The 16708-nt window shown below is 52.7% G+C and overlaps 1 protein-coding gene across 3 annotated transcripts in view; it reads left to right on the forward strand.

Moving 5' to 3' along the window:
- Window positions 1-16708, forward strand: part of GPR155 (G protein-coupled receptor 155) — a 27881-nt gene continuing 11173 nt past the window's right edge. For all 3 annotated transcript variants that reach the window (XM_061563258.1, XM_061563256.1, XM_061563257.1), the window contains exons 1-13: window positions 1-240; window positions 6942-7561; window positions 7946-8251; window positions 8648-8822; window positions 9226-9388; window positions 10234-10389; window positions 11866-11949; window positions 12402-12522; window positions 13909-13999; window positions 14500-14593; window positions 15155-15350; window positions 15708-15812; window positions 16217-16356. In XM_061563258.1, the coding sequence (XP_061419242.1) occupies window positions 7066-7561; window positions 7946-8251; window positions 8648-8822; window positions 9226-9388; window positions 10234-10389; window positions 11866-11949; window positions 12402-12522; window positions 13909-13999; window positions 14500-14593; window positions 15155-15350; window positions 15708-15812; window positions 16217-16356 (2127 nt within the window). In that variant the 5' untranslated portion in view covers window positions 1-240; window positions 6942-7065. The remainder of the gene's footprint in view (window positions 241-6941; window positions 7562-7945; window positions 8252-8647; window positions 8823-9225; window positions 9389-10233; window positions 10390-11865; window positions 11950-12401; window positions 12523-13908; window positions 14000-14499; window positions 14594-15154; window positions 15351-15707; window positions 15813-16216; window positions 16357-16708) is intronic.

The raw sequence follows: 16708 nt of genomic DNA on the forward strand, positions 1-16708 counted from the left end.
GAACGTAGCCGGCGCTTCGCCCTCGCGTCGTCGGCGAGCCGTGAACGAAATCCGCATCGAATTAATTTGGCGACAATCGTAAAGAGGACCTCGGGCACAGCGAAGGCGTCGCTCTGGCGAGGCCGCCTCCTCCTCCTCCCCTCTGTTTCTGCTCAACGAGAGGCGGAGTTTTAACACGCGGCGGAATTGAGCAGCGGCAGCAGCGGCAGCATCAGCGGCATGCCGAGCGCTCGTCAGGAGGTATGATGATGATGGCCCCTTGCTTGACGTTGCAGTGCAGTGAGTGTGGTGAGTGTCTTCCCGTGGCTCCGTCTTCAAGTCGACTTGACAGCATCCCTCGTTGTTTGCGAGGCGGATCGCGGGTTGGGGAGGCCGGCGGTGGTGCGTGGGCGGCCTAGCTCGAGTCTCCGTGTCGTCCTGCCACTCGATCCGCTCGACCGAAAGTCCGAGACGCCCTCTCACGTCGCTGCCGAGCTCCGCGAACCTCGCGGCCAGCGCGGCACGGCCAGAGGATCCGTGTGCGGGGAGCGGTGGCGCAGTGGTTAGCGACACTGCGCTACCCACAGCGGGAGTTTTATTCATTCGCGGCCGCGGCGAACACCGCTGGCGAGCGATGTAAGAACTGCTACAGTTCTGTTCTTGCTTTCAGCAATCCGCACTGACCAGCGTGGTGAAGTATGGTCAAGCCCCCCCCCTATGCCCCCCCATGCCCCCCCCCCCACCATGAGCAACAGCATGGGAAGGTGTGGATTCACAAGGGGATGCTGTTCTATGTTATCTTATTTATGTTACTATTACAGTATATACACCACCACAACGCCTGTGCACATACTCTAGCTAGAGTGGTATGAGATGTGTGTTTTGTATTTTGTATGCGTAACATAGTAATAACAACGTGAATCTCTTGTCAAACCACTCCCGGATGATTGCCTCCCCACGCCGTGCTGGGCATGGGGGTCTCTGACCATACTTCACCACGCTGGCCAATGCGGATTGATGAAGAACACGCCACGTTTGGGTTCGGTTATGACTCGCCACTGATGTTTGGCATCGCCTGGAATCGAACTCTGGTGGCCGGGTCCATAGCGCAGTACGCTAACCACTGCACCACCGCTCCCAACCTGCACGTGCACGGTGCTTTGTATGGACTCTACGTTCCTAGAATGATATATTTTATTTTATATTTTATTTAAAAGCAGGCGAGAGGTCATAGATACTAAAACAAAAAATTGAGACCTGGTAAATTAAAACGTAAATTACTCTTAAAGTAAAACAAGAGTATACATGACGGCTATTCAATTGCGGCAATTATAAACCAGAGAATACAATTACCGTAATATTACACATTCGCCTCTGCCAAATATCACCCGGAATGCCTCTGGAGCTCTCTCACGCTCTCGAAAGCTAAGCAGGCGTCGAGCCCGCTCAGCTCATTCAGGAATTTCCTGACGACCAAAGCCACTCCGGATGAGTCCGATGGGGTCAGATCCCCCAACCCGTCACGACCGGCCTGAGGAAGCATCTCCCAATCACCCCAAAGACTCGTGCCTTGTGGGGGAGGCCTTCACCCAGCAGTTGGATTGAGACAGAAGGGTTTTACATATTAAACACTCTGTGTGTGTGTCAATATGTACCCCGCGCGAGCAGTGTGTACACGTGTGCTGCATGCACAGTAGTGAGTGGGGTGTTCGCACACGGCTGAGCTGTGTGGAATGAGAGTGGGTGAGTGTGGTGGGACCGCATTGCGGACACGGCCGCTACGCACGAGGTTTTAATTACAATCAAGACAACTGTCAATCCACTGCTGGATGAAGGCCTGCCCCCCCCCCCCCCATGTTGCATTGGTCGTGGGATTTGTTTGACCAATTTCACCACGCAGTTCGATGCGGCTTGGTGCGTTTGGGATTCCCAGGAATTTGGGATGCCCAGAACGATTTCCACCGTGGCCTGGGAGTCGAACTTGGGTTTGCACGGTGAATAGGGCAGTGTGGCAAACCACCGTTGACATCGCTTTACGCCACACGAAACTATTTAAATTCCCTTGCATTGTTTCCCATCCCAGGTTCTTATAAGCTATTCAAGAATCCTATGAATTCCTGTCGATTACAACTGTAATTCGTGATATTGGTTGCTGGTCGTTTTAGACATTTGGGTCTGTGCTCAGCAACAGTGGTTTAAAAAGAACACAGTAAAATACAGTAATATTATGGCACTATTATAACACACTAGCACACGGAAGGTAAAACAAAGCTTCCAATAACCGCATACATTTAAGTGTACATTTTAGCATGCCTGGTGTACTTGCAGATGGCCGTAAAGGAATGCAGTAATTGCTGTGTTCGCTGCTGGGAGTATGGGAGATGCAAATGCGTTGCGTTAGGCAAGAGCACTTGGGTTAAAAATAATCGGGTGCTCTTGTGCATTACTTCAGGGCTACAGTGAGGGCCTGGTTTTAGTTGATTAGGCAGATGTGTTTTTTTTATTTGGTGTTGCAAGCCAGCCAGAAACTGGTGTAATGCCCCCTCGCTTGGATTTGTGCCAGTGGATTCTAGCGCCGAAGCTAGGCCTCACGTGTATTTGTTAAAACAAGCTGAGAACCCGAGATATCCGGATATTGTCACGTTCAAGAGTAGCCAGGGTCAAGAGCAAACTCACTACTACATCTACGTTTGGTTCAGGTTGTGTCCGCGTGAGGTTAGAAATCCCAGAAGTTCGTCATGCAGAGATAAATGTGCCGTGCTAATGTTGGTCGAGTTTTTGCTGTTGTTGCATTTGTAAGGAAAGTGACTGAGCTTGGGCCGAACACGTCACGAGTATTGATGATGACCTGTGGGCGAGTCTAATGACAGAGTGGCAGTCAAAGGAGGCAACATTTCCTCGAGCACCACTCTCGTGGTCCGTGTTCAATCACGGCCCATGAGAGATGGCAGCAGCTTGGGGAGTCCATCATCCAGCAGTGCATAGAGATCATGGCTCCGTATGATGAAATATACGCATTCAATAGATATGCGGGTGTTTTTTTTAAACATTTATTTGTCAATAACATTCCAATCGCACTATCGTCAGCCATATAATGAAATGGAATACATTTCCATTTGTAATTCGGTGAGCAGCGTCGAAGAACATCCCATGAAGGCGATGTAACAACTTTAATTTGCGTCTTTATCCACTGTAGAGTCACACCTTTTATATAATTATATAACCTGCAAAGAGTGTTTCCTTTAAGACTGAAATGTTTCATTTTGAAAGCTGGAGTAGTCCAAATTAAGTAAAAACAAACCGATGGTTTTCTTTTTTTGGGCAGCCATTTGTGTCCAGCTGAGACAATTCATTGGCCACACTTGAGAACCTGGGTTAACCAGGGGTAGCTTAATTGAGTTGAACCTAAGCATCTCAGCAGTATCGGCTCAGTGCTCTGGCACAGTATGAAACCCTCTGAGTCACCCAGCCACTTGTTAATCTGCTTCTTTAGTATGGCAGATAATTCAACCCTCGGCGTTCCTCCGTTCATGTTGAGGTTGGCGCGTGAGGCAGTGGACGGCCTCAGGAGTGAGCCTGATGAATGTGAAATGATGCCAGAGAATGATGGAAGCGGGCAGTGGGTTACCATGCGCTCCACTCTTTGAGATTGGTGACCGCAGTGGCACTGTTTGGTTATTTTTTTGTATTTCCATTTGGCCCAGGAGCTGTTCACCTATCTCCTGATTTATGAATATCATATCTCTTCACTGATTGGGCCCCTTTAACTACAAGTCCTACCACTGTTAATATCGAATAAAAAAACAGCTGATGATGTTTCAGCTCTGACTTGGCGGATGGGTGAGGACCTCCCCCCACATTATGCAGCTCATGGGGCCTCTGTGGCTGTATTTCACCACTCCGCTCAGTGCGTGTTGGTGAAGGCAGGTAGCGTAGATGTAGGAGTTAAGTACAGTCCTGATATATTTTCCCGTCCTGCTCACTGCTGCCCACAGCGTAGCCCTGCGGCTGCCTACAGCACCCATCCAAGCAGTAGCCATTCTCAACCCTGCTTAGATTCTGCATACTGTATCACAATTTTGGGTGCATTTTGGGGGAATTTAGTTGGCACTAGGTCTGACTTGCTGGGGGGAATGGTGCGGGGGGGTGGGGGTGACCTGCTACCAATAAACGCTTTCAATAAAAAAAATCCATAAAAAAATGTGGAACAAAAACCCCTGGTCGTTACCGACCTTTACTTTATGTTGTACTCTCCACGTAATGCAAAGCAGTAAAGCACGTGTTGTCCCGACCAGCAGCCAGGCGGGGGGGGGAGCATGTTGTGTTTCGGCTACGCGGACGTTGTCTCGGGTTCCTGGAGAGACGAGCGAATGTGTCGGTGAAATTGAAGCCGGGGCGTGGTGGCATTGCTGCTGCTGCCGCTGGCTACCATTTGGGGGTTGCAAGTTGCCCAACAAACGAGGGCTTTTTCAGACAACGTTGTCTGGCCAGGGTCAGAGCGGAAGTGACCAGTGTTTGTTATTATTATTGTTGTTATTCCAGAATGGTCACGTTTATAAGCAGCAGCGCCTTGCTGTGACCAGCTCAACCCATGTCATGAAGCGTGGACCGCGTGATTGTTTTTGCAGCGGCGCTTTCTGTTTTGTAAACGCGGGCGAAACGATTTGTCTGTTCGCAAGCGGGAACTTGTCCAGCAGAATAAGCTTGAACATTCCGTTTCGATGTGGCTGAAACTTGAAGCTTTAATTATTTTCTAAATAAAATCTGACGTTTAGTTCCACCTGATGGTGTTGGATTTGGTCCAAGTAAAGGTGTGAATTTGTTGTCTAACACTAAAAGCCACGAGACGTTCTCACGTGAAGTTTTATGAGAGTCGTTCATAGTTAACCCCCTCTTCGAGTTGTCGTAAATGTGAAAGTGATATTAATCTTGCCACGTCTTTCAAAGTGTTGTTCTATCGGTGTTGTAACATATTGATGCCTAAAGTTCCATAATTTTTTAGGACGGGTACACAGCCATTTGTGCTTTGAGTCCAAAACTTTTTAAACGATTTGCGAGCACTCAAACACAGTTCTGCATTTCAGGCGCATATCCTCCCTTTAGTTAAAAATTTTGGAAAACTTTCCTTCACCAGAAACCTCATTACATATAGCATGCGTCGCCACTGTTCGATGCCATCTTGGAATTACCCAGACTGCTTTGCGCAGCTGTAATATCACTTGACTCAGGCGTTCAGAAGTTGCCACGACTGCAAGATGCCTGACCAGTGTGGAAGAGTAGGCCAAGTATCCCCTAGAGGTAGGCTCTAGAGCCCCCCCTCGAGGGGAGGCCCTTTTGCCAATTGTGTCATGAGGACACAATTGCAGGGCTGCACCTTTATCTTATGTGTGTGTGCGTGTATAGGGGGGAGCGGTGGTGGAGCGGTTAGTGCTACACTGAGCTACAAACTCGGCAACCCGGGTTCGATTCCCGCTCACAACCAACACCATTGACGATTATCTGAACCGGTCCTGGACCTCCCTTAGGTCGACTCGGCCACAATTGAGTACCTGGTATGGTGTGTAAATATCACCACTGGGGAGACAAAGGCGGCCAGGCGTGGTGCTGTCCACCCACCCCCTGGTGTGCTTTGCCGGCCTTCATAGGTGCTCACCAACAGCACTTGCTCCTTCAATCTGTTAAGGCTATACGGGGGATCTTTGTCTTTTGTGCGTGTATATAATTATATATACAAAATCGGAACATGGTTATTTAAAGGCATTGTCCCAAAATACAGAGGGCAGCTGGCTCTGCACCCGACTGCCAGCAGACGGGTGGATTGGCGAGCCCATGGGTTTGGAAATTTGCCGAGAGCGGGCGTAACGGGGCAAAGGCCGTTCCTCTTTACCGCGTTCACCATTGACGCCTCATTGCCGTCCAATTAGAACGTTATTCCTGCCGTGTTTTATACGCCAGAGCCTTATTGACATTGTGTTGGCCAGATAGAGCATCTTTGCCTGGTGTATGAATGTGTGCATATCCGTGAAACATTTTAGATTTTTGAAGGTCAATTTTGTATCTTTTGGATCATTTACATTTTGCAATAATTTATTGTGTTTTTCTGCTTACAAAAGTGATCTCAGTTCCACATTTCATGGATAAGAATCTCTAATGCAAGTGATGCCACTCCCTGCAACGTGATACTTCAGATCAATTGGGAACAAAAGTGTTATTTTTTGGGAAACTTTGTATCTAGGTCCGATTAATTTCATTTTCCAGATTAATCCGAAAATTAGGAACACATATCCCTAATTCGTGTCGCACGGATGGTTCATCTTCCAGTCGTCCGAGCCCATTAACCCATAACACCTCTCTGCGTCGCAGTGGACGTTAAAGACCTGGCGTTATTCATCAGATAGGAGGCCATTGCGTGCTGGCGTCAAAGGGTTCAAATTTGGTAAATTCGAAAGTTACAAAATTGAGATCATACATAGCAATCATCGCCCCCTTCTTGCAGGCTAATGCCCCAGGTGACTCTTGCAAATGGGACTACCCTGATCGAGTTTTCACCCGATTTAACTCATCAACTTGAAACGAGATTGTGACTCCCCAATAAAATGAGTAACTGGTGCGGTGTGTGAGAACACCATCTCTGCTGGCTTTAATAGGTGTTCGCTAACAACACTTGTTGCAACACATGCTTTAGGCTGCACGGGGCACCTTTGCCTTTGTATGCACGTGCATGTAAGAAGATCTGTCACATGCCTGATGAGTTAGGTAAAAAAAAGCATCTATTTTGCAAACAGTTGAGCACAACACGTGTTTGACATTGTGAAGAGGTCATGTGAATGGTGGTGACTGCACTCATAGCCAAGTTTTCGTGCAAAGTCGAGCCTGTTAAGTTTATGATTTCCATCATCAATAGAATAAAAATTATAAACCTCATCCTGTTTGATGTAAAAACGTGACCTTCACTGCCGCAGGAAAAAGGAAGAGCCGCTGTTTGAAACCCCGGTCGCGTGGGTGGAAAACAGCCGCCTCCGTCGCTACCGCGCAAACAAAGTCTCCCCACCACCACAAACAACACCGACGCCACCCACCCACCCCATGGCGCTGCCGCAAAACTTCACGGCGATGCTCCTGCACGCTCCGCCGTCGTCGCCGACGCCGCAGTGGCCATTCCCAACCGATCCCAACGCCACGGACGATTACGGCGGCTCCGAGGGGTACCCGGGCGGCGTGCCGCCCAGCGTGGCGGTGGACCGCCTCTTCCCGGCGCTGCTCGAGTGCTTCGGCACGGTGCTATGCGGCTACGCCGCCGGGCGCTCGGGCCTGGTGCCGCCGTCCGGCGCGCGGGGCCTCGGCGGGTTCGTGTCGTCGTTCGCGCTTCCCGCGCTTCTCTTCCGCAACATGGTGGTGCTGGACTTTGCGGCGGTGAGCTGGGGCTTCCTGCTGGCCGTGCTGGCCACCAAGGTGGCCGTGTTCGTGCTCGTGTGCGCCGTCACGCTCCTCACGGCCGCGCCGGCCTCGCGCTTCGCCAAGGCCGGACTCTTCCCCATCTTTGCGACGCAGAGCAACGACTTTGCGCTTGGGTACCCCATCGGTGAGCCGGCCGAAGTCCATCGTTGCTGCCTGTTGTTTGTGGTTGTTTGTCGTCGTAGGTCTACGGAGAGGCCGCTCCCCTCGCCGTGACAAATTGATAAAGTGTAGCCCTGCAGTTGCTTGCTTGCGTAACTGCCGGTGGAAGGGCCTCCAATAGATGGCGCTCTCCGGTACCACTGCCACCTAGCGATTTTAAAATGCCCATGAAGCAAAGGTAAAAATGGCATCGCACAAGATCAGGACACCGATCGATAGAAAAACACGTGAAGACAAAACTATAAGGAACGGTTGATAATTATAACTTCAGCACCATTGTGGATACGACCAAGTCGGTCACTGCGTGTACTGTCCGATTTGTCGTTTTGCCGGCCGCGTGGTGTCGCAGTGCAAGCCCTGTACCAGGCCACCAACCCGGAGTACGTGCAGTACATCTACCTGGTGGCGCCCATCTCGCTGGTGCTGCTCAACCCCGTGGGCTTCGTCTTCTGCGAGCTGCAGCGCATGCGCAACGCGGAGGTGGAGGGGCCCGGGGAGGAGGAGGAGGTTGGGGGGGGGGAGACGACGATGACGGCGCCGCCGCGGACGCTCTCGGGCTGCTCCCGCACTCTGTCCTCGCTCCGAACTTGCGCCGGCGCCATCCTGGGCGCCCTCGTCAACCCCGTGGTGCTTTCCTCCCTCGTCGGCCTGGCTGGTGAGCCGCCTCGAAACGACGTTCTTTTCAAGACGACCGATAATGTCATGTAAACCGGAGCGAATAATAGTAATTTACGTCGATCGCAGGGCACGACTTGTGCAAGGCTTGCTTGAGAAGTACTCACTATCGGTCGGGGTTTGGGAAGGGCGAGGATTCGGAGCAGGTAAAGAAGGCGAACATCGGTCCGCTTTTACAACGTATAACGACGCAATGCCCGATCCACAAATACGAAGGGCACTTCACGCCGATACGCTCCGCTGCCGCTGATGCGGTTGTCTGGCGTGACCACGTGAATGTGAAATTGTAGTTGTTGCTCTGTATTTGCTCGAGCCCTACGAAAGAAGAAGGTGCGCTTGTTCTACGGGTGGCGTTGTGGTGGTGGTGGCGGTGCAGGTAACTTCCTGCTGGCGCGCAAGGTTCCCGAGCTGGTGTCGCGGTTCCTGGACAGCCTGGGCGCCGCTTTCGGGGCATCGGCGCAGTTCTACCTGGGCCTCTCCATGGTGGGGAAGATGCAGAGCCACACGCGCGGCACCGTCGTGTCCATCATCCTGCTCATCACCGCCAAAGTGTACGCCGGGGACCGCGAACACGGGGCGGGACACACCCTGACGCTCGGACCATGACCGTCCAGCTCACGATGTCTGCCGACGGTTGCGTCGGTTGCCGTGCGTCCGGTGTCCTTTTCCCTGTCTGACGTTCTACTTGTCTGTTTGGACGTTTGGCTGTCCACCTATCTTCTGTATGTCAGTCAGTCTGCCTGCCTGTCTATTTGTCTGGCTTGTGGTCTGTCTGTATTTTAGTCTGTCTGAATACCAGTCTGCCGTTCTGTGTGTCCGCGCGTCTTTCCATCTGTCTGACTTCTCAGGTGTTGAAGTTCAATTCAGAACGATTAACACCTTTCGATTCCCCTTGAAAATCAACTTGTCCCTGGGTGCTACCTTACGCACGTACCCGTGCGTACGTGCCTGCAGGCTGGTGTTCCCGCTGCTGTGCCGTGAGATGGTGGAGCTGTTGGAGACCAGGGGAGAGAAGAACCACACGAGCCTGCGCGACTTCGGCTTCCTCTACGGCGTCTTCCCCACGGCGCCCAGCGTCATCATCTACGCAAGCCGCTACGCCATGGAGATCGAGACGGTGTGTGTTGTTTGTGGGTGTCAGTTTTTGTTTGTGCGGCCGGTATGTGTCTGTGTGTGTGTGTACATAGGTGGGGAGCGGTGGCGTAAAGGTTGGAGCATTGCGTTACTAACCCGGAAATCCGAGTTCAGTTCCCGCTCACGGCCAACACCAGTGACAATTATTTGAACCAGTCCTGGGCCTGCGCTAGGTCGACTCGGCCTCAAATGAGTACCTGGTGTGGTCGTAAACATCACGACTAGGGAGACAAAGGCAGCTCGGTGTGGTGCTGGCCACCCACCCCCTCGTATGCCATGCCAGCTTTCATAGGTGCTCGCTAACAGCACTTGCCACAACATTCTCTTACGGCAAAGTCACAGATGTGTGTCTTGTCTGTGTGTTGGTGTGTTCGCGTGCGTGTGCCCACATGTTTTGGTCATGGGCGTTGTTTGACCATATTTCACACTGTTCAATCCTCGTTGGGGAGGAGTGGTCCAGGACCAGTTGAGATTTAACTGGCCACTGATGTTAGCCATGGCCCGGAATCAAGTTGAGGTGGCCAAGTTCATAGCGAAGCGCTTTCAACACTGCTCCACACATACAGACAGATGCTCACACGCGTACCGTATCCAACATTTTTGTGGTCAGCATCTGCGATGGGCAGGGGCCCTGACAGAACGGCATTCGTGCTATTCAATGAATCACCTCCATGTGCACTGCAACATCACTGCACTGATCCACACTGGACTTGTGCATTCACAAACGATAACGGGATTGTCTCCCTCCCCTCCCGCCCCTCCCCTCCCTACCTCCATACCTCTCTGTCTCCCTGCCCATGTGCGTTGCCGTGTGCGCGTGCGGGGCAGCTGTCGACGGGCATGGTGGTGTGCACGTTCCTGTCGGCGCCGCTCATGTACGTCTCGTCGTGGCTGCTCGCCATGCCCAAGCTCGACGATCGCGTGACGCGAGCCGTCCTGGACAGCGTGAGCTTCGACATCAGCATCGTCGGCCTCATCTTCCTGGTGGGCGTCGATCGCGACGCCGGTCACTCTCCCGTGAAATCGTTCTCGTCCGTTAAAACCACAAACCGCATTGCCATGTCCTCGCTTCCCGTTTGTTTGGTCCTCTGGTGCAGCGCCGGAGAGATGGGGGCGGTGCAGGTGGGGCCATTTCAGGCAGAACTCAAATCCTATGGGGGCTCAGAGGGGGGCTCAGAGGGGGGGCTCAGAGGGGGGGCTCAGAGGGGGGGCTCAGAGGGGGGGCTCAGAGGGGGGCCTCATCTGGCAGTTTTGCCCATGGCCTCTAGAAGACTTTTGGTGGCCCAGCTGCAATGGTATTTGACAAATTAAGTGGAAATGCTAATTTTACGTTGTGTTTTTTTTGTATAGTAATTGGTAACTGATCTAAGGCCATCAAATGGGTGCAATTAATAACCTGGTTTGTTGATGATGTCACATATGTCATTTATAGTTCCCGGAAAACCTTGTTGCTTCTCAAGATGTATTTTTCTGGATGATTCTGCACAAAGATATTTAGGGCACTTGCCCTCTAGAGGAGTGTTTTGCATTTGGTGGGGGGGGGAAACCAAAGCATTCGGAGCAAATCCACTTTGAAAATTATTTACGCGCGAAGCTCCAAAACAACAGCTTCACCACTCGCTGCACTGTCATCTTCAGCCACCTCGCAGCATCAGCGGCTTTGGGAGTTTCACAAATCTTCATTATCCTCCAACCCTTGTCTCCGGATTCAAACCCCGGATCTTGACTTTGTAGACGCATTGCTCATGGGGTCACTCGACCTCTCATCATCCACACCCCCTCGCTGTTTGATGTCCCCGTGTGGCGCTGCGTCTCTGTTTGATGTCCCCGTGTGGCGCTGCGTCTCTGTTTGATGTCCCAGGTCTGGGTGCTGCGTCTCTGTTTGATGTCCCCGTGTGGCGCTGCGTCTCTGTTTGATGTCCCCGTGTGGCGCTGCGTCTCTGTTTGATGTCCCCGTGTGGCGCTGCGTCTCTGTTTGATGTCCCCGTGTGGCGCTGCGTCTCTGTTTGATGTCCCCGTGTGGCGCTGTGTCTCTGTTTGATGTCCCCGTGTGGCGCTGCGTCTCTGTTTGATGTCCCAGGTCTGGGTGCTGCGTCTCTGTTTGATGTCCCCGTGTGGCGCTGCGTCTCTGTTTGATGTCCCCGTGTGGCGCTGCGTCTCTGTCTGTTTGATGTCCCCGTGTGGTGCTGCGTCTCTGTTTGATGTCCCCGTGTGGCGCTGCGTCTCTGTTTGATGTCCCCGTGTGGCGCTGTGTCTCTGTTTGATGTCCCCGTGTGGCGCTGCGTCTCTGTTTGATGTCCCAGGTCTGGGTGCTGCGTCTCTGTTTGATGTCCCCGTGTGGCGCTGCGTCTCTGTTTGATGTCCCCGTGTGGCGCTGCGTCTCTGTTTGATGTCCCCGTGTGGCGCTGCGTCTCTGTTTGATGTCCCCGTGTGGCGCTGCGTCTCTGTCTGATGTCCCAGGTCTGGGTGCTGGGTCTGGCGGTGCTGTCTCGTCGCTATCGTCAGCTCCCGCACTTCTTCTCCATCAATCTATTCGCCGCCCAGGTGAGACGCTGGAAACCGGCACTTCATTTCTCACCCAATATTTTCTGGGTTACTCATTGGCTGTAGTAGGTGGCATGTGACTGGTAGTAGCCAAGGCCACAGTGAGAGGAATACTGGATGCATTGTGCCATGTGCGGAAGTATTTTCCGGATCGCGAACCCGGACAAACCCGGCTGAAATGTGTCCCCGTTTGCGAACGTTTTTGCCCACGTACGTTATATCTCGATGGTTTAGCCGTTTTGGTTTTCATTGCCTTTCCATCGTGTCGGGTATTTCTTAATTTTCGTTGCATATTTTCGGCGTCCTGTTAATTGTATTCCGGTGTCACTCTATCAATCGTGTCCTCCCCTGTCCCCGTGTGTGCCTGTGACCGGGCGCGCGCGTGTGCATACCACGTGTGCGTGCCGTGCGTTTGACTGCATGCGTGTGTGTGTGCCATACCTATCGTGCAGCTGCTGACGTGTGTGGGTATGGTGTGCTGGCACGTGCTGGGCACGGGCGCCGGAACGCTGGCCCGGGTGCTCGCCTTCATCCTGCTCTACGCCCCCATGTGCAGCTCGTACCTCTGGACCGGTGGGTGCCGCCGTGCCGGCCTTACTAGCTGCTTGCCAACAGGGATGAGCTTTGGGTTTCTGGTTTTTAGACGTGAGTTTTTTTGGACTTTAAGACCCAAGTTTGGATTTTTTTCATGTTCATCCACTGAATGTAACCATTTTTGATCGTGCTAATGAATAAAAACATTTTTTTACACAGTTCCATCGAGTAAACTGCATTCACTGTAACCATTTTTAGCCATTAATAATGATTTAAGCGAAAGTGATGTCATGACGGAAAAAGCGTGGAAGCAATACCACGTGAGTGAAGTTACTTCTTGTGATGTTATACAGTCTGAAACAACAACAACAACATTCGGTCGGATCATCCGAAACTTGGTATCTATTGGAGAGCAGCAGTCGCGTATTGGTTAGCACACTGAGCAACACACCTGTGACCTCCAGTTTGATTCCCGTTCGGGGCTAAAATTATTGACTAATATTTGAACTATTCCTGGGCTTTCCCCAAGTCGACTTGGCCTTAAATAGGTACCTGCTATGATGTGTAAACATTCGGACTGGATAGTCAACTTGTTCCTCCTGAATATACACGTGTATTGGGCAGTCATCGGTGTGGCCCCCATTGCGGACAAGATGCTTGTGGCAAGGCTTCGGTGGTACGGCCATGTGATGCGAAGTGAAGAGTCATCAGTGGCCAAGACTGCCATGCGTATTGAGCCAGAGGGCCGCCGTCCACGCGGACGTCCGAAGAAGCGATGGATGGACCGAATAAAGCAAGACATGAATGCGGTCAACGCATTCCCCGAAGATGCCCTGGACCGAGCCAAATGGAGAAGACAATGCCGAAAAGCGGACCCTGCGCCACAGCGGGAACAACGCTAGGAAGAAGATTGGGCAGTCATCGGTGATATACGCCTGATGGATTGCACCTCATCACTCATCTACCCGGGTGCCATAGAATTGCTAAAGGAAAAAATACAATTGTAGCCGGTTGCTTTTTTGAAATGCCATATGAAAGAAGCAGAAGCACTGGGGGGGAGGCGAGGGCAGCCGATCGTGGTCCCGGCCACACCATCTCCTTGTGCGCCGTTTTACATTATCTCCGCGATTATCATAATTTATGCATATACGTATATACATTAGCATAATTTATGCGAATTACGCATTTTTTAAAATGCTATTAATGTTTATTACTTTTATATAAATTTCATAATCCGACATATACAACACCAGCCACACCATCTCCTTGTGCGTCGAATCGGCCTTCGTGATAACACTTGTCCCGACAGATTGTTTTGGCTCTACGGGGGATCTTTGTCTCCGTGTGGCCTACCGCGCGTGTGACACGCGTCGTGCGCTGCTGCTGCTGCTGCTGCGGCTGCTGCTGCTGCTGCTGCGGCTGCAGGCATGACGGCGTTCTCGCTGCTGGTGCTGCAGGTGGCCGGGGAGAAGAGGACTCGCTCCTTCAAGGGCATGATGACAGTGGTGGCCTGGGGGTGAGCCACTCTCCCGCTTTAAATCCCCCTCCCCCCATCGACACTGACGCTTCAACAAGTTCGGGAAAAACGATGCGTATGCATGCCGGAAGCCGAAGGATTAGCAGTCGGGGCGTTCTCCTCGGCTGCCCCCGAGTCTGCAAGTTGCTTCCCCCCCAGCCGTCTGTGCTGCCGACTCCCTGCCCCTGTTCAAGTCCAGACTAGAGATCGCTTACGTCTGTGACCAACCGCCTCTCTCTACAAAATAACTAAACCCGCTGTTTATGTGCAGCGTCTTGATCTGCGGTCACATTTCGATGGTACAGTACTGAGGTATAGGTGGATATGTGATGAGGCCCAGATATGTGAACCTCTGTAGAAAATAACAGTGACACCACCCTACACAAATACTGCACTCGGTGTGGGCGGATGATTCGCTCGGGTGGATATGGGACGGTCAGATATGTGACGTACTGTATATAAATTTGCACGTGTATATATATTTTTGTATCTCTCTCCAGCCTGCCGGCATTTGCCGTGGGGATTCTGGTGGCGTTGAGTGGCGACATGCGCAAGTACGAGATCGACCCGGCCTTCTTCTGGGGACGCAGTCAGGTCTGTCGTCACGGCCTCCGCCGTAACCACACGGGTCATGCCGAGGCTCGGTTGCAGTAGCGCGGTTAATTTTGAGGACGGCATAAGCTAATCGGACCCTTTTTAATGAATGAGTGGAGATGCGTTGACTTCTGTGTGTGTGTGTGTGTGGTGCATGTCGCATGTGTGGGTGTGGTGCATGTCGTGTTTGTGTTACACGTGAACTCTGCGTAGAATGCCGTGTGTATGTTAGTATTTGCAGTGGCTCCCCCCGTCTCTGTAAGCAACATGAATTCAGGATCCTCTCGTTATTGTACGTATGTATGTCGAACTTCTTTCGCACCGTGCGTAGCCAACCACGATAATCGGAGGTGCAGGGGAAGGACAACAAACTAAACACAAAAATCAGTTCTAAAAAAACGAGTTTTCAATTGAGAGATTGTTAACCAACTCTGTCGATAACGTGGCGCTGGCTGTCTGACTGATTTTACTTCATTGTCTTAGTGGGTTCCTCCCACAATGCCCCGCATGCCCTAATTGTTGTACTTGCACGGCGGCGGTTGTGGGGGGGTGGGGGAGCAGGTGGTGATGACGGTGGTGATCTTGGCTGTGAGCATTCTGCTCGGAGGCACCTCGCTCACCGTTCTCGGGCGGCGTGGCCGCGTCCAGCGTCCGTACGAGGCCCTGAGCAAGGAGGGGCCGGAGAGCACGCGGGTGCCGGATGACGCCCCCTCTCCACCTGCTGAGCCGCCCCCCAACGGCACCTTGGAGACGCACGGTAGGCACGCATATATATACACGCACACATATATATACACGCACACATATATATACACGCACACATATATATACACGCACATATATATATACACGCACACGCAAAGACGAAGATCCCCCTACCCAGACTGCGATATGAAGCCCCGGTAACCTCAGTTGATTCCCGGCCACGCCTAGTATCAGTGTTGGGGCGATATCAGAACTGGTCGTGGGCTTCCCCTTTCACCAACCTGTACTTATCAGCATGGCGATTCTTATGACCGGCACCAATCAAACGTGGAGACAAAAGTGGCGGAACTGAATGTTGCGTGGACCTGTCCTCTGCCCCCCGCTGCCCTCTGCCGTCTGCCCCCTTCAGCGCCGTGCGAGGGCGAGTGCCCGTGCTCGGGGTCGGAATGCTGCGCGAGCACGCGGTCCCTCCCGGCCGTGGCGGCCGCCAGCGACCCCACCGACCCGGCCGCCGGTAAACGTCCCGCGTCTCTGGAATGCGGGGACCACGGCGCCACGCGGCACCGTCGTTCATTACTCGTTCGCACGCACGCAAGCTCGCTCGTATATGCCGACGCAAAAACAACAAATCACTGCCTGCCGCTAAGTGGTGCTCATGCCAGGCGAGGTGCACTTCGAGGTCGCGTTATGGGCTTACGTGACCGAGATGACACTCGCACGCCCCCGCATACACACTTGCATACATACGAACGCAGGCAGTTGCACGCGCGCACAACTGTGCTGTCAAGCGATTTCGTGGCCAACATTGGCAGCAGGGAGGTGGACACACGGGCATGCAATGTGACACATGCGCTGCCCATGACAGGCACTCGCTCACCCTCCCTCGCCCCTTGTTTCTCGCGGGACCTCCCCGTGCAGTGGCGCGCTGCCTGGGCCCGTGCGGGCCGGGCGACTGTGCGCTGGCCGACGAGGAGCGGGCCAGGGTCCTGGAGCGCGAAGACCCCCAGGCTGGCCGCCACGTCCTCCTCTGCCTCCTCCTCCTCATCACCATGTTCCTGGTGGGGACGGCTACCTCCCACTCCCAATCTCGTGCCCTGCGTGGTGTTTAAATCTCAGCTGTGGGTATTGTTCAGAGAGCCAAGCAATAGTCGTGGTGGTAATACCATATACGCCTTTGATCCTGTGCCTTGGAGGCAAGACTTGGTGGATCACACTCAAAGCCGCTCGGCTAGAAAATGTCAGGACGCTGGATGGTCAAAAGTTTTTTGGAGGCTTCGGGGCAAATTCCAAATGAGGCCCCCTCTAAAGCTCCCTGGGATCTGAGACCCAGGACAACTGCCCCACCTCTTCTGCATCTATGCAACCGTGACGCAGAGCAAGTTCATTCTGTGAACCCATCTGTGCGGACCT

This window comes from Lethenteron reissneri, chromosome 31 (genome assembly GCF_015708825.2).
Source record: "Lethenteron reissneri isolate LAM-NWPU_2019-01 chromosome 31, ASM1570882v1, whole genome shotgun sequence".
Lineage (NCBI taxonomy): Eukaryota > Metazoa > Chordata > Hyperoartia > Petromyzontiformes > Petromyzontidae > Lethenteron > Lethenteron reissneri.